At 65.8% G+C, this 15,873-nt stretch overlaps 2 protein-coding genes across 4 annotated transcripts; one reads left to right on the forward strand and one right to left on the reverse strand.

The window, feature by feature from the left end:
* Positions 1-647: 647 nt before the first annotated feature.
* WDR54 (WD repeat domain 54) lies at positions 648-8,048 on the forward strand. 2 transcript variants are annotated; one of them, XR_008466645.1, is made up of 10 exons: positions 648-704; positions 948-1,173; positions 2,102-2,164; positions 2,257-2,323; positions 2,729-2,785; positions 3,105-3,232; positions 5,248-5,348; positions 5,530-5,692; positions 5,885-6,341; positions 6,455-6,532. XR_008466645.1 is itself a non-coding variant. In XM_054203165.1 (10 exons), the coding sequence occupies exons 1-10, from the start codon at positions 685-687 to the stop codon at positions 6,584-6,586; spliced, it is 1,032 nt and encodes a 343-aa protein (XP_054059140.1). In that variant the 5' UTR covers positions 648-684; the 3' UTR covers positions 6,587-8,048. The 2 variants fall into 2 exon arrangements, 1 of the variants encoding a protein (XP_054059140.1); XM_054203165.1 differs by having other exon boundaries at positions 5,885-5,959; positions 6,455-8,048.
* Positions 8,049-8,139: 91 nt separating this feature from the next.
* Positions 8,140-14,487, reverse strand: LOC128910208 (rho-related BTB domain-containing protein 2-like). Of its 2 annotated transcripts, XM_054203163.1 has the most exons (9): positions 14,154-14,486; positions 13,848-13,951; positions 11,804-11,989; positions 10,769-11,700; positions 10,269-10,387; positions 9,810-9,960; positions 9,470-9,558; positions 9,213-9,318; positions 8,140-9,131 (listed from the first exon to the last, which is right to left on the reverse strand). In XM_054203163.1, exons 1-9 carry the CDS (start codon positions 14,343-14,345, stop codon positions 8,962-8,964), a joined length of 2,049 nt encoding a protein of 682 aa, XP_054059138.1. In that variant the 5' UTR covers positions 14,346-14,486; the 3' UTR covers positions 8,140-8,961. The 2 variants fall into 2 exon arrangements, with proteins under 2 accessions (XP_054059138.1, XP_054059139.1); XM_054203164.1 differs by lacking the exon at positions 11,804-11,989 and having other exon boundaries at positions 14,154-14,487.
* Between the last annotated feature and the right edge of the window lie 1,386 nt (positions 14,488-15,873).

Here is a 15,873-nt window from a genome sequence, read left to right on the forward strand (position 1 = left end):
CCCCAGCTCCTCCCAGTATACCCCAATATAGCCCAGCACACCCCAGTACACCCCAGTACAGCCCAAATCACCCTAATCCACCCCCAGCACACCCCAATGTACCCCAGCTCATCCCAGTACACCCCAGCATACGCCAGTACACCCCAACATACGCCAGTACACTCCAATCCACCCCAATACACCTCAGCATGCCCGAATACACCCCAGCTCATGCCAGCACACCCCAATACACCCCAGCATGCTCCAGTACACCCCAACTCACCACACCCCAGTACACCCCAGCTCCTCACAACTCATCTCAACCCACCCCACCACACCCCAATGTACCCCAGCTCATCCCAGCACACCCCAATACACCCCAGGACACCCCAATACACGCCAGCATGACCCAGCACACCCCGGTACACCCCAGCATGCCCCAGCACACCCCAACTCACCACACCCCAGTACACCCCAGCTCCTCACAACCACCCCCCCCGGCTCCCCCGCTCCCCGGCCCGTCCCGGGGTGCCCCCTCGCTCCCCCCGGCCGTAAACCCCCCACTCCCGGCCGTATACTACCCGCCCCCCTACCTCGGCCATCCCCGCGCCGGGGCGGGAGGCGTCCCGGTCTCCACGGCAACGCCGGCCCCGCCCCCGGCGCGGCGCGCCGCCCGCTGCGTCATCACGCCGCGACGCCGTCTCCATGGCTGCAGCGGACACCGAGTGAGCGGGGAAGGAGTGGGGACGGCGGGGGTCCCGGGAGGGCGGGATGGGGGCACGGAGGGGCGTCCCTGAAGGGGAATCCAAAGACGGGGGGGAGCCCAAGGACGGGGGGCCCTGGCGGGGATACGGGGAGGGCGCTGGGGCAGGGGCAGCCTTGGGCCTCTGCTGGGGGGGCCGGTGCGCGGCCGGTGTCCCAGGGGCTGCGCCGGTGTCGTGTCCCTGGAGCTGCCCCGTCTCCCGCAGGATGTACCGCAAGGAGAAGAGCATCCAGCTGAAGAGCAGCAGCGCGGCGCTGTACAACAACCTGAGCGTGCTGCGCCTGCCCGGCCGGCAGCTCGCCTGCTTCAGCGCCGTGCACGGCCCCAGCGTCAACGTGGTCAGCGCCGCCACCGACGGGCTCGGCTTCTCCCACCGCCAGCTGCAGGCGAAGGAGGGCGGGATGGCCGTCAGCACCTCCGTCCTCACCCAGGTAGAGGCAGTGTGCCTGCACCCCTTCTTGGGCCACGGTGTCCTCCGTGCTGGCTTGTACAGCTCAGGCCCTGCCTGACAGAGCCTCCCACGGGGAGAGCGAGCTGGCAGGCTCATTAGTTGCTGTCTTCTTGCTGCCACCTTTCCAACGCCAGGAGGGCTGTGACATGCAGCAGCTGTTTAAACAGCCCCGCTCCCCTAATGGGAAGCAGGCTCCATAGCCTAGGCCATAAGGAGTGCCGTGCTGCCTCCGAAATGGAGCCAGAGTAACGCTGTAAACCGATAAACAGCTCCCAGCATGATTGCAGAGGAGGTGACAGGGAGGGGCAGCTGCATAGAGTGCTGGCGCTGGGTGGAGGGAGCGCAGTGCTGGCGGTGGGTTCACCAGGGCCAGTGGGAGCTGGACAGGGGAGTGCAGCATGACAAGGGGCACCCGGGGTTTGCCATGACATTGTCTCTTGGTCTTTGCTTTTGCTTTCTGTGCCCTGATGAGGATGATGCTCACCTCAGCAGGGTGTGTTGGTGTAAGTAGAGGTCTGCACTTTAATGCAAACTTGCTCTGACCTGAGCAGATGAGACCCATTGACCACAAGGCCCAAACAGGAGGAGGCAGTAGAGCTACAGAGAGGTGAGAAAGGGCCTTCCCAGATGAGTGTGCATGGCTGTAGAGCTGCTGGGACAGAAGCAGGAGCCTGCAGTGTCCTAATTACAGGGATGGGGAGAGGGAAGGAGCCTACCAGAAAGGTTTGTGAGACCTTGGAGAGGTCCCTGAGGACAATAGGGAGCCACCTCCTGTAACTCATGACAGGGGCTGGAAACCCAAACACCTCTGTGGATAAGTTCAGATTGTCCCTCCCCTGGAAGGCAGGGAGAGCTTTTGCCCCATCTTCCCCCTTGCTGGACTTCTACTGAGCTGCCTTTCCTTCCAGGCTGCTTGGTGTGTCCTGCCGTCACGGGTCCTGCTGGTGCTGACCTCTCAGAAAGGAATTCAGGTGAGATGGTTTTCTGCTGAGGGTGAGAAGCAAAGTCACAATGCTGGGAGGATGAGCCTCTTGGGCCTCACCCTGCTGCTTTCTCTCTCCAGATGTATGAGTCCGATGGCTCCATCATGGTTTATTGGCACGCACTGGATGTCACGGAGCATCCTCCAGGTAAATCCTATGGTGGGAGCACAGCGAGGAGCTCCCCAGCCCCTCTGCCTGCTCTCCTTCCCCAGACGTGTGTGATTCCTGTAGTGCAGCTTGATTCCTCGTGGTCTAGAGACCCCCAGCAGCCTTGCTGCTGGGTCTGGTTAGGATTGAGCCAGGACAGTCCTTCAAAGCAGCTTAGCAGAAGGGTCTGGAAGAGGTCATAGTGTCACCCTGTCTCCTTGATCCTGGCTTGACAGGGGCCCGAGGCAGCTGCGAAGGGGCTTGGAAGGGACCCAGTGTGGCAGCTATAGGACTAGCCCTAAAGATGAAACTCGAATGGGCACCCTGGTGCGTCACACTGCTGCACCAGTGTCCCGGTTCCTGAGAACTGCCGCAGGTCATGCCCAGCTCTTGGTTTCCTTTCAGGACAAGCAGTGTTTGCTCGAGGGATTGCTGCAGCTGGCGGACACTTCATCTGCGTGGGTGAGCCAAATCCGGGAGTTTGAGGAAGGATGAGAAGGGGGGGTGGTGCTGAGGGGGGACGTCAGTGGGACCCAGGGATGGTGTAATGACGCGGGATCAGCTGAAGGGGCTGGGTTGGCCTTGGAGCTGCTCTGTGGGAGCATCTGTGCTGAGGAGAGGGGCAGGCCTGCGAGCAGTGTCTATCAGGAGCAGCCTCACATAGGCAGCAGGTCTCAGGGGGTGCGAGGGGCATGGCTGTAGGCATGGTGAGAGCTGGAGGCTCACTCCCAGGATGGAGAGGGATGTGCCTCAGCTGATGCCTCCTCTGCTCCGTCCGCAGGGACATCCTCTGGTCTGGTGCTGGTGTTTGACATCCCCCCTAAAGGGACGAACATCACGGTGAGCGAGATCCTGGAGCAGCACCGCGACGCCATCACCGACATTGCAGCAGAGCTGGGCCAGGCTCCGGTATGTGTGGGGTCAGCGCTCTTGGCAGCCACCTGGGCCAGAGGAGCTGGTGGGGTCCCTGGTGGCGGGTGGATGAGCAGTAGGGACTCCAGCTGTTCCCTCAGCCCCACAGCTGTCTCAGGAACGCCTTGCAGGTGTCAGCTCTGGGAAGCTGAGGTTTACACAGGTCCTAGCTGTGGCTGAGCCAATTCCAGGGTGCAGCCCCTCACCCTGGGAGACAGTGCTCTCCGTGGCCATCCCAATCCCTGCTGCAGGCAAGGTCTGGGGAGGCTGTGATGTGGCAGAGCTGCCCCAGAGCTGGCTGCTCTCCACGGTGCAGGAGACTGGAGGGTGGCTTTGCCTTCCCTCCCTTCACCAGGGACATTGGCTTTTGTGGCTGTCTCTGCCTGAAGGGGATCTACCCTGTCAAGCTGGGATACATCTGGGGGAAGAGGTGGCTTGGGATGGCCACTTCCTCAGCCCACACTCCAAAGACCCTGCGGGCCATCCTACTGTGGCTTAGTGTGGCACCTCGAGGCAAGGCAAACTGGAGTCAAGTATAGTTCAGAATTCTGCACTCGAACACTGGTATTTCAGGGCTATTCCCTTTGATTCCCCAGCAGTTGGGAGCAGCCACCCCATCAGTTATTCCACCATCCCAGTTTCCGTTGGTGTTCAGCCAGTCTCTGCCTTCTTAGCACCTTAGTCTCCATGTTTTTCAGCTGACTCTCAGTCCTGGTTACCCAGGCTCTGGGAACACAAATGCTAAAGCAGAGAGGGGCAACAAAGGTGAAAGAGCTGATCCCCCAACACAGCGTGGCTGTGGGAACGCAGCTCATTCCCAGCCCAGAGTATCCCGTGATCTGTCAGGGTGCGTGCTGGAGCACAGAAGAGCTATTGAAGCTAAAGTCCAGTTGTGGTACAAGAAAAAATGAGCAAAACTGGTCACGAATAAGCCCACGCTAAAATTAAAGCTGCTGCCATTAGAGCAGTGAGTTACTGCAGCAGACCTTCCCTGTGGGAATGCAGCGAGAAGAGGGCACAGAACATGTCCTGCTGGTGTCTCCAGAGCCATCCCAGGGTGCTGGCTGCTGGTACAGGACCTGCTTCTCCTCCCCAGGCCAGGCCCAGGGTGCTGGCGCCCAGGGGGATGAGGAAGCCAAGGGCAGAGCCATGCCTGGGCACTAGCTGAAGGGACAAACCTTTTCTCCTTGCCAGTGGAGGGAGGTAACCGACCCAAGATGTCAGCGCTACCAGTGACCTTTCTCGTGGCAGACGAGATAACTTCACCTGATTACAGAACACAGTCTGGGCCCGGGATGGGTCTTCCTTCAGTTCAGCTCACTCTGGTCAACATCTCTGCAGACACACTAATTGGCTTCTTCATTATTGGCTGCTTCCTTCATAACGAGGACACTTTCTTATACTTTCTCTAATTAGTTACGTTTAACTTTCTCTGCGTTTGGGACTCCCCTGAACAATTAATTGCTTAGAACTGGTTCCCAATTAGCCTGGATATGGAGCTTGTTTACGTGAAAGCTGTTCTGTCATCTACCCCTGTCTGCAGTGACTGTCCTCTAATGCGCCTCTCTTGGACTCTGCACCATGGTTTGTTAAAGGCTTTCTAGCGAGCGAGAGACGGGGCCTGGCGTGTGAAATCCCAGGTGCCTGTAAGGAGAAGAGTGTCGGGACTTGGGTGTAGAGGGAGGGAATGCAGTAATTCTTCCTAGAAATTTTTTATCCTATGTGTAATTAGCATTGCCAAACACGAACATGTTTAAACTGAAATGCCCAAGTGTGATCCCAGCCAAGCCTTGCTTGTTCACAAAACGTGTCAGCAGTTTCTGTGAGCTGTTAAACTTTAAGCTTGTTCTGCTGCGGGCTCTGGCTTTGCTTTGCGGCAACTTTAGCGGCACAGGCAATTGGGGCAGCAAAATCCTTCTGCCTGGTGTGAGTCAGCTGCTCACTGCCGGCGGCGGAGCAGGCTGCCCCATGAGTGGTGCCAGGGCGGAGGCTGACCCACCTCTGCTTCACAGGATGGGGCTGGTGACCTGGTGACAGCTGATGACGCTGGGGCCCTGTGTGTCTGGAGCACAGGAGAGGAGTTCACCCTGCTCAGCAAAATCCCGGCCTTTGGGTAAGCCCGGGGGGCAAATGGAATGACACAGTGCGGTCCCATCGACAGGTGGTGTCGGACAACCCTCGTCGGTGTCTCGCGAGGGATGGGAGGGTGGCAGGAACGGGACACCCAGCGCCAGCCCCTGGTGTGCGGGTCTGCAGCTGAGAGGGGAGGAGGTGAAACGTGGCCCTATTCCCAGCTGCACCTGCTCCTCCGTGAAGCTGTGGAACGGGGTCGTGGCTGCTGGCTATGGAAACGGGCAGATTCGGCTGTATGAGGCAGCAACAGGCCTCCTGCGTGCCGAGGTCAACGCTCACGCTCGATGGATCTACGCACTGGACCTGGCGCCGGAGACAGGAAAGGTATGGCTGGCTGTGGTAGGGCAACCCGGCCTGTGTGCAGCATCCTGCCCCGGCATCCCACTAGCCTGGAGCATGGCAGCCTGTGGGTGGCCAGGCAGGAGCTGCTCCATTGCCCCAGGACACGGTGCTGCCATCCCTGTGGCGTCCCTCCATCCTCCTGGTCCCACAGCCTCTGTCCCACTCCCTTTGCAGCTGCTGTCGGGCGCAGAGGACTCCTTTGTTCACGTCTGGAAGCTCAGCAGGAACCCGGACACCGACGATGTCGAGGTGAGTCAGGGCAGCGGCAGCCCTCAGTGGGGAGCATATGGCAAATACATGGCACTCCAAGCTGTCGCTGCCCCGTGGGGCCGTGGCACAGGTGCTGCTCTGTCCTGCAGCCTCCAGTGAGGCACCATGGCCACAGAGAGGGGCTTGCTGCTCGGTGGAAGCCCAGCTGGGCCCAGTCTTAGCTGCCATGGGGCGGCACAGCTGTCCTCCTTCCTCCTGCTTGTGATCCCCGGTCCTGTCCTGGACTGGTGGAGGTACAAGCCGGGAAGGCTGCTCTGTCTGACCAGGATATGGTTCCTGTGCTCCTGAAATGGCAAGCTCGAGCCATGGCCCACTGGCCCAGCCACATGCCCATGGTCCCTTGCCTGCCTATTGCCCTAAGGTAATGCCTCTACAGGCGGGCAGGGACCCGAGGCAGGTCCTTGGGCTTCTGGCTGTGGTGGGTTGTACTTTACTCAGCCTGTGCCACCATTCTGGCTCTTCTCCCCGCTGCAGATCGAGCACTGCCATGGTGAGTGTGTGACCGACACCCAGGTCTGCGGTGCCCGCTTCTGTGACCCCGAGGGAAACTCCTTCGCCGTGACCGGCTACGACCTGAACGAGATCTTCCGCTACGGCCGGGTGTAGGCTGCAAGCCGTGAGGTCTGTCCAGGGGCAGGGCTGAGGCCACAAAGGGAGAGCCGGGCTACCCCTGCACCACAGTGCATCGGCACCAAGCCACCGTAAGCAAAGGGGGTTCAGCACAGCCCCCCCGACTTCTGCTCCATGGGGCTTGTTGGCAGCGACACAGGGCTGTACCCCCAACAGGGTGGAAATCTGTGTGAAGGTGGAGCTGAGCCAGGATCCCCTCACTCCCAAAGCAAACCTGCCCTCAGCGTGGCACATCCGTGCACAGGGAACGTGGGCTTGGAGCTGCTCTGGCTACACAGGACCCGACTCTGCAGCCCTGCGGGTCCCTGGGCCAGGTGCTGTCCTCCCACCCGCCCCCCCAGCCCTTCCTGGAGGGAAGGAGGCAGCAGAGGCAGCGTGGCTGGAAACAGAACCGGCTCCCCTCTTCCCAGCGGCAGCTCTGGTTCAGACGGGAGAGGTTCCAGGGCGAACCTGTGTTACACGCTGCTCCGGCCAGGAGAGCCTCAGGAGTTGGTCCCAGCCAGTGTGGCGGCGCCTCGTGGGTGCAGCACCCATGGAGCCACCCTTCCCTGGGGCAGCAGAGTTACCTGGGAGGAGGAGAGGAGCCTCTTCCCCAGGGAGCCGTGGGGACACACAGGTCCCCGTGGGACCTAGCATCCCCAAGGCTGCTGGCCAGATGTGTGGGGCCACAGCTGTGCTCCTGGGCTGGAAAACGCAGAGGCAGCTGCACTGTGCTCTCTGCCAAGGATAGTCCCCCAGGTCACTGCAGCAGAGCCACGCTGCTGCCATGTTGTCCCCCTGTTCTCGCCCTGCGCCCCTCCTCAGCTGGCTTTCACACTACCTCCTGCCCACACCAGCTCTGCTGGAGCAGATGCCGTGCCTGGGCTTCCCCCTGGCTCTGCCTTGGCCCCTTCCCCCAGGGGCTGCCCTGCCCCAGCCCTCCTGTCCCCATCCGTCCCGCAGCCAGGAGCTGATGTGTCCCCAGGGATGAGCTCGGCCTCTGGCTCCGCTCCCAGGGCCCTGCGGGACCAGGGGTGCACGGAGGGCCCCAGCCCTGTGCCATAGGGTGAGCTCCGCGCGGGACAGGCCCTGGGGGAAGGGAGGAGAGATGCTGGCCAGGGGGCTTCCCCCACTCCCAGCCCCTCCTGCTACACTGGGGCAAAGGCTGCAGCCAGGGATCCAGCTCCCCCTCTGCTGCCCAACCCCAAGCTATGGGGCACAGACCCACCTCCACCTTGTGTGCCCCACTATCATTCCCCCCCTCAAAACATATCCCCCCTATGAGCTAGGGCCCCTGCTCCCCGCCACGTAAGGGTCAGTCGCCCCATGCTATACCCCCGCCATGTGCTCTATCTCCCCTCTCAGCTGTGGGTCAGGACCCCACACTCCTGTTTCCCACCCTCATCGGCCCGTGTACTCCCCACCCCACCCATGATAAAAACACCTGAATGAAGCCCCACCCTGTGTTGTTCCTTACTGCGCGGTGGCGGGGAGGGGGGGGTTAATGGCTGAGCACCATGGGCTGGGGGGGGAGAAGAGCAGAGTCCAGGCCCGTTACAAAAGGCTTTATTAAAGGTTAAAACAGCCGATGCTGAGAGGCATGGGCAGTCCCCCTCACAGTGCTGGGGCAGCTGGGGGGGGCCCTGGGGGCAGGGAGGGGGGCCCAAGGGCCGGTGTGCTCATGGGATGGGGGTAAAAAAGTGTAAAAACAGTTGTGCAGTTCAGCCCGGGGACCCCGGGACCCCCAGGCCGGGGACGATAGCCCTCAAACACCGGGACACAGCCCGTAGCCCTGCAGGGGCACGTCCAAGGCACAGAGATGAGCTTGCGGGGGGGGGGCAGGCTGCCCTCCCCCCAGGCAGGAGCAGCTCCTACAGCCATACAAGCACCCAGGGACCCCCACGCCCACCCCACCCTCCTGCCCTGCACCCCACTCACAGCTTGGCCCCCCACCCGCCTCTGTTGGAGAGGGGGGAAATACAGCACCAGAGAGCCCTTCCCGGGGGAGCACCCGGCACGGGGTGGGGGAGTCCCCAGGAGGAGGACGAGGCTGGCAGAGCCCCCCCCCAGCTCCTTGCCTGCCCCCAGCCCCACAATACTGCTCGGTCAGAGGTAGCACCAGCGTTGGCCGGGGCGGAGGGGGCCCTGCCGGCACAGCACGGCTCGGCATGGCCGGCCCCGCTCCCGCGCCGGGGAAAGGCACGGTGGGACAGCGGGGAGGACAGGCCGTGACCCAGCGAGCGGCGTCCGGCAGCGCCTGTAAACAAGCCGGGGTTGAGGGGGTGTAAACGGGCCACAGCCGGGGGGGAGGCAGCCCTTGGCAGGGAGAGGGGCCGAGCAGGCGGCCCCCAGCCCAGCCGTACCCCCCCGGCTCAGGAGACGTGGGGCGATGGCCGCCAGAAGCACCACTTGCTGCGGGTGTGCTGCTTGCGCTGCAGCTGCTCCTCCCGCTCCCGCTCCTTCTTGGAGCGCAGGTACAGGTCCTCCTCCTTCAGGTACCAGACCGGCGGCCAGCGGTGCCGCTCAAAGTGCGCCTGGTTCTCTGCGGGGACACGGCATCAGAGCCTGTCACGGCACCCCCACCGCGTCCCGTGTCCCTGCCCTCATCCCCCCAGCCCCGTACCTGGGGACATGAACTTCATCTCCCGGGGAAAGCGGCGGCAGACGCTGTTGTAGTTGGTGCAGATGTAGTGCAGGCACCATGCGGCCAGCTGCCGGGCGTTGTGGAACTGTGGGCAGAGCGGTGCATGGCAGTGTCATGTCCCCCCCCGGACAAACACACCCCACCACCGACACCCCCCAGCCCCGCCACCGCCTGCCCCATGGGGATCTGTGGGTCCCCCCTCCCCTCCAGCCGCAGGGCTCACACCCCCCACCTACCTGCGTCATCTCCAGGTAGATGATGACCTGCTCATCGATCTCCACCCGCTGCATGAAGGCTCGCAGCAGCTCGTCCACAGCGTACTGCTCTGGGGGGGGGACATGACACGGGGGACATCAGTGCCCTGGGGCGGGGGGGGCTGCGCACGCTGGGGACGTGCACCCCGGCAAGCCGGGCTGCGCCCCAGGGGTAAGCCGTGCTCCTCCGGCTCTTACATAAGCACCCCGTTAATAACTCACTGGGGACACATCGATCCCCATCCCCGCAGTGACGTAATCGTATTGACAGGTGACGTCAACAGGGGCTGGGGGAGGGCGGGGGGGGGCAGCTGGGCCTCACCTGTGAGCGCCTGCAGCCGGGGCAGGCAGAGGCGGTTGGTGAGGATGAGGAGCTCCATGGCGTCCAGGTCGGGCGTGGGGGTGAAGACGCCGGTGTAGAGGAAGTCGAGGACGGCGCGCAGGCAGGCGCAGTTGGTGCCGGGCAGGGAGACCTGCAGGACAGGGGGTGTCGGGTGTAGCAGGGGGGGCCGGCACACAGAGCCTGCGGGAGGACCGACTGTGCCCGGCCACCGGCAGCGCCTGCCCTGGCACAGCCCTCCCGCCCCACACGGCCCCCCGCTTTCTCTCCAGCAAGAAGAGGGAAAGCAGGACTCATGCGTGCCAAGCCCAGGGGGTCCGAGCCAGCTGGGCAGAGCTGGCGCTGCCAAGGGACTCCCATCCTCCCAGCAGTCTCATGGCACAGCGTCGGGGACACCCCTCCCACCGTCACCGTCCCTGTCCCCCTCCTGTAGTCCCTCACCTCGGCAGCGTAGCTCTCCCGGAAAGCCCCCCGGAACATAGCCATCATCCAGTCGCAGCCGGCGATGAGCAGGGGCTTGTGTGCCGGCACAGCCCCGTCGTCCACGCGGAAAACCACATCTGGAACGGCAAGGGGATGGCCTCAGTGTGGGGACAGGCGCCCCTTGGCCACCCCAGCCCCTGTCACGGCTGGTCCAGGGACACACACCCCAGGCACCACCTGCAGCCCCCCCCATGGCTGACCCATGCCAGGGAACGTGTCACTGCCACATGGCTGCCAGGGACATCACGGGAAAGGGATGAGGGGTTTGGGACCCCAGAGCACAATGGTCTCAGTGGTGGGAGGGGGATTACAGTGTCTGGGACTCTGGGTCCCCACAGGACACCGTGGGAGCCAGGACTCCTGGCTGGAGGGGGAGGAAGGAACTGGGTGATGTCCCCAGCCCGGGCAGCCCCTGTGACCCTCCCTCTGCCCCCATCCCAAGCCAGGAACCACCCTACCTGCGAAGACCCCCTTCCCCAGGCACTCCTTGATGCGGTTGGCACGGCGGACATGGAAGGCCTTGGTGATCTCCTGGTTCATGAAGCTCTCCTTGTTGAGCACGTTGGCCACCATCATGCGCAGGTCGAAGACCTCCAGCAGCTCGGCAATGGTGGCCACCTGCATGAGGTCGTTGCGGGCCTGGTCCAGCCGCCCGGTGTAGAGGTACTCCAGCACAGCGCGGAAGGGCTCCGCTTGCACCCGCTGGTCCATGCACACCACTGCCATCCGCTTCTCCCGCCCGGCCACCGGGTCAGCCACCAGCTCCCAGCGCATGCTGACAAAGCCGCGGCCCCAGGCCGACAGGTCACGGCTGCCACCACCACTGGGCACCGCGCCGTCCCCCGCCACCGGCCGCAGGGTGTCATCGCTCTGGGAAGTCCGCAGCGGGGTGTGCGCCCCCTCGGCCAGGACCCCCCGCTCCCCGTCCAGGCTCTTGGTGCGGGCAGCTGGTTCCTTGGACCCCCCCCGCGGCCCCTCCAGGGTGAAGAGGTCGTAGAACTTGGAGCAGGAGGTGGCCAGGTAGACGCGGTGGGCGAAGACCCGCTGACCGCCCTGCAGCTGGAAGACGACATCGGCGCAGAGCGGGGTGCAGAAGAGGGCGGCGGGGCCCCAGCTGCGGCTGGCCGGCGGGTCGGGGATCTGGATGACGGGTGGTGGGGGCTTGGGGGGCAGGAAGGGTGCCTGCAGCAGCGGCCGCTGCATCTTCTTCAGGTGGGACTTCCAGAACTGGAGGTGCCGGCGGGAGATGAGGGCGGCCCGGATGGCGTTGTCAAAGACGTCCTTGATGCCGAACTGGGCCACCACGCTGGTCTCGTAGTAGGGCACACCCAGCTCCTTGGCCACCTCGTGGCCCCGCTCCGGGGGCAGGATGTCCGTGGGCTTGATGGGCCTGGGGGGGACAGAGCAGGGCCATGTCACCATGCGGAGGGGCCCGGTCTCCAGCCAGCCCCCTGGTCCCACCACCCCCCAACCACCCAGAACAGCAGCCTCACTTGGCCAAGGGGCGGCGGGCTCGGTTGACAGCCTCCAGGTCGGCGTAGCGCAGGTCCAGCTGGCAGCCCACCAGCACGATGGGCGTCCGGGGACAGAAGTGTTTGATCTCAGGGTACCACATCGTCTTTACGTGGCGCAGGGAGTTGGGGTTTGCCAGCGAGAAGCAGAGCACAACCACATCCGACCTGCGGCCGGGAGGAGGAAGAGGAGGAGGAGGAGGGTGAGGGCAGCCCTGCCCCCGCGTGACTTGCTGTCACTCTGTGTCCCCAGGCCGCCCGCTGCACCTCCTCTGGCTCAAGAAACAGTACTGAGGTCCCATCCCTGTCCAGGGACACCCATCGCTGGAGCCAGCTGCCCCCACCCCAGGACCCCACACCCCCACCCCTCTGCCCCACGGCCATGGGCAGCCCCACGGCCACGCACAGGGGCAGCTGGGACTAGGGAGGCAGCTGAGGGTTCTGAGTCACCATGGTCAGCCAAGCAAAGGGCTGCCCCGGCTTGGGTACAGCACAGGACTGTCTTAGCACGGCATGGGGCTTGTGCTGGCCCCAGAAACACCCCACAGAGTGCTGGGGCAGTGGCCGAGCACAAGTGGGTGCAAGGAGAAGCCCACAGAGAGCGACTGGGTGAGGGCTGGAGTAGGTGCCAGCCACCGGCATGGACAGGGCTGCAGGGACCCTGCCCGGCCACCCCAAGCCCCTTCCCGGCACCCGGCGTGGGGCTGTCGCGCTGTCCCCATCATCCCAGCCCTGCGCCGGCACTGCCAGTGGCTCAGGGGAGCTTCCCTGGGCAAGGTGACAGGGGACACGCGGGAGGTGCCAGCAGCGCCCAGGTCCCCACCACCCCCGGCGCCTTATAAGGCGGCCGGGAGCAGCCACGTGTCCCCAGACCTGGTTTGTTTTTAGTCTGAGCCTTGCCGAGACGTGACCAGGAGGCGCGTTTGGAGACGGGCCCGTGTCAGGGACCAAGATAGACGCCACCCGCCGCCTCCCGCGGGCCCCCGGCCAGCACAGGAGCTGCCGGTCACCCACAGGCGATGCCAGCCAGGGCCGGGACCCGGCACCCACCACCCTGCAGGGTGGGAACCGGCAGCCTCGGTGGGGCGGGCAGCACCAAGCACCTTGGGCAGCCCAGGAAGGGGCAGCCCTCCATATCCCCCAGCAAGGGGTGCCCCCAGCCTGTGGGGCCACTGTGGCCCCTGGCCCCGGGGCAGTGTGGAGGGGAGATTAGAGCGCACCGAGCCGCGCTGGCACAGTGCAGCGGGTGATAAGAGCCCGGACGTGTCAGCGGCCACGGGGAACAGGGGTGTTTACAGCCCATGGAGCAGGGGGGGCCAGAGGGCCAGTGACCGCTCGGCCACAGCCCGGAGGCTTCTCCCACTGCCATGCCAGCAGCCCCCACGGAGGGACCCAGCCCTGAGGACCCTCTGTGGGGTGACTTATCGAGCTGAAAGGGCCCCTGGCTCTGCCCCACGGCATAGGGGGGTCAGCCCCGGCAGGGATGGGACCCTCACCCAGGGTCTGCCCCCCCCTCCAGCCCCCCAGGGAGGTGGGGGCCTCAGGCACCCCAATCAGCACCCCAGAGCCTCCCCCTACCCCAAAAGGCAGCCCTGGCATGGGTGGTGCCGGGTCCTCCCAGGAAGCCATGAGCACCCGGGGCAGGGGGCTGTTGGGGCGCACAGCCCCGCTGCTGCCCGAGCTGAAGCCATGATGCCCCCAGGGTGCCGAAAGCAGCCCCCCCAGCTGGGGGGGTGGGGGCACTCCCAGCCCCCCCCGAGGGTTTGGGGTGCCAGAGCTGCTCTCTGGGCGCTGGCAAGAGCCCAAAGGGCCCCTTCGGCTCCATGTCCCCCAGGACGGGCAGGGCTGGGGCAGGGCTATGGGGTGGGGGTGCCGGTGGCAGATCGGGGTGACAATGGTGGGTGGGGGTGCCGGTGACAGGGATCAGGGTGCCAGAGGCGGGTCGGGGTGTCAATTACAGGGACTGGGGTGCCGGTGGCGGGGCTCGGGGTGCCGGTGAAGGGAGTCGGGGCACCCGCGGTCCCACCTGCCGTAGGCGAAGCGCCGGTCCTTGTGGTGGTCCCCGAAGGTGTCCCAGAGGCGGAGAGAGACGCTGACCTCGTCCACCACATCCCGGGAGCGCTCCAGCACCTGCCCGGACAAGGCAGCGCCGCCGTCACCGCCCCGGTCCCGACCCCCCCAGAGCCACCCCCCGCCCCCGGGCACCCCCCGGAGCGCTCCACAGCCGCCGGCCCCGGCGACCCCCGCTCAGGCTGCTCGGCGCTCCCGCCCCCCCCCCTCCCCCCCCCCCCCGGTGCCTGCCGCCCCCCCCAGTGCCGCCGGTGCCCCGCACCTCCTGGCAGACGCGGTACTGGTCGATGGCCCATACGGTGGGGACGTGCGTGGCCAGCAGCTGGTACTGGCTGAGCGTGGCGTTGCAGGCGCGGGCGCAGATCAGCCGCGTCTTCCCCACCGCGTTGTCGCCCACCACCACGCACTTGATGGTCTCGACGTTGGGGCGCTCGTAGTCCACGTCCAGGTCCATCGGCGCCGGCGGCGACACCGGGGGCACCGGCGTGGACACCGGGCACCGGCGGGGACACACCGGGCCCCCGGGCAGCGGCCCCGCAGGGAGCGGCCGCGCTCAGCGCCGCCCCCCGCCCATGCCCGCTCCGCCGCCGCCGCCGCCGCCCGGGCCCGTTACCCCGCCCGCCCCGCCCCGCCGCCAATCCGCGCCCGTCCCGCCGCCCCGCCCCGCCCCGCTGGCACCGCCCCGCCGCCCCGCCCGCCAATCCGCGACCGCGCCGCCGGCCTCGCCCCGCCCCGCCCCACCACACCCCCGCCAATCCGCGCCCGCCCCGCCGCGGCCCCGCCCGCGCGCGGACAAAGGAGCGCCGCCAGGGGGCGCCGCGCGCCACGTGACCGGGCCCCCACCCCCCTCCACCACCACCCTACCCCACCCCTCGCGGCCGGCCGCGCGCGGAGGCCACGCCCCTCGGGAGGGGCGGGGTCTCTGGGACACGCCTCTCTTCCGCGCCCCGCCCACCCCCGACGGGGACGGGGCGGGGGGGAACGGGGGGACCGGGGGCACCGGGAGCGGGGAGCGGGGTGGGCAGGGACCGGCGGCACCGGGGACACCGGCGACACCGGCGACACCAGCGGCACCGGTGACACCAGTGACAGCTGTGACACCAGCGGCACCAGCAATCCCAGTGACACCAGTGACAGCTGTGACACCAGCGGCGCCTGTGACACCGTTCACCCCCCGCAGACCGGACTACCGGCGCAGCCAGCGCCCGCCTCTCACTCACCACGGTGACGCCAGGGACACCAGTGCACACCAGTATGAACCACCAGTACCAGTACGCGCGGGTGAAAACAGTGACATCAGAGCGCTCCAGTACAAACCAGTGACACCAGTAGCACCGTCAGCCTGCGGCACTGCCCCACGTCCCCCAGCCCTGCCCCATGTCCCCAGCACTGCCCTGTACCCCCTGGCACTGCCCCACGTCCCCAGCCCCGTGTCCCCCAGCACTGCCCCATGTCCCCAGCCCTCCCCTGTGTCCCCCAGCACTGCTCCCAGCCCCATGGCCCCCCGCCCACGCCCAGGGCCCAGGGCAGGAGCGGGCTGTGCCCACCGTGGGTCCCATCCTGTCCCCCCCCCCCCACCCCGTGACATGCTGCCAGGTCCCAGGACTCCCCCCACACCCACTGCGCCAGCACTGTGTCCCCACCCCTGGCACACCAGCACCCGTGGCCCTCCTCTGGGACCCCCAGGACCCCCATGGAGGGTGGCATGTGGCACCTGGCCCTGGGCTGGGGACGTCCCCGGGCCCCCCCTGCCCACCCTGGGCAGCGGGGGCCCGGGGACGTCCCCAGCCCCAAGGCCCCATTTTCCAGCTGCTGCAAATATTTTCCCTCTCTGGGGCTTTGGGATTTGGAGGCCGCGGTGACCAAATAAGGGAACGGGCCGAGCGCGGCTCCGCCGGGACAGGGCAGCTGGCGCCCGACGGGGGATGGGGGGACAGGACCCCCCCCCCCCACGCCAGCCCCAGCCCGAGCTGAGCATCCTG

This window comes from Rissa tridactyla, chromosome 5 (assembly GCF_028500815.1).
Source record: "Rissa tridactyla isolate bRisTri1 chromosome 5, bRisTri1.patW.cur.20221130, whole genome shotgun sequence".
In the NCBI taxonomy this organism is placed as follows: domain Eukaryota; kingdom Metazoa; phylum Chordata; class Aves; order Charadriiformes; family Laridae; genus Rissa; species Rissa tridactyla.

Excerpts from the sequence above, each read along its gene's own strand:
- WDR54 (XM_054203165.1), top strand. The coding sequence starts at position 685 with ATGGCTGCAGCGGACACCGA. Across the intron at positions 1,174-2,101 it reads GCACCTCCGTCCTCACCCAG|GCTGCTTGGTGTGTCCTGCC; the intron begins GTAGAGGCAGTG and ends CTTTCCTTCCAG. Across the intron at positions 5,960-6,454 it reads CGGACACCGACGATGTCGAG|ATCGAGCACTGCCATGGTGA; the intron begins GTGAGTCAGGGC and ends TCCCCGCTGCAG.
- LOC128910208 (XM_054203163.1), bottom strand. The coding sequence starts at position 14,345 with ATGGACCTGGACGTGGACTACGAGCGCCCCAACGTCGAGACCATCAAG. Across the intron at positions 9,961-10,268 it reads GGGAGAGCTACGCTGCCGAG|GTCTCCCTGCCCGGCACCAA; the intron begins GTGAGGGACTAC and ends CCTGTCCTGCAG. Across the intron at positions 9,319-9,469 it reads TCTACCTGGAGATGACGCAG|TTCCACAACGCCCGGCAGCT; the intron begins GTAGGTGGGGGG and ends CTCTGCCCACAG.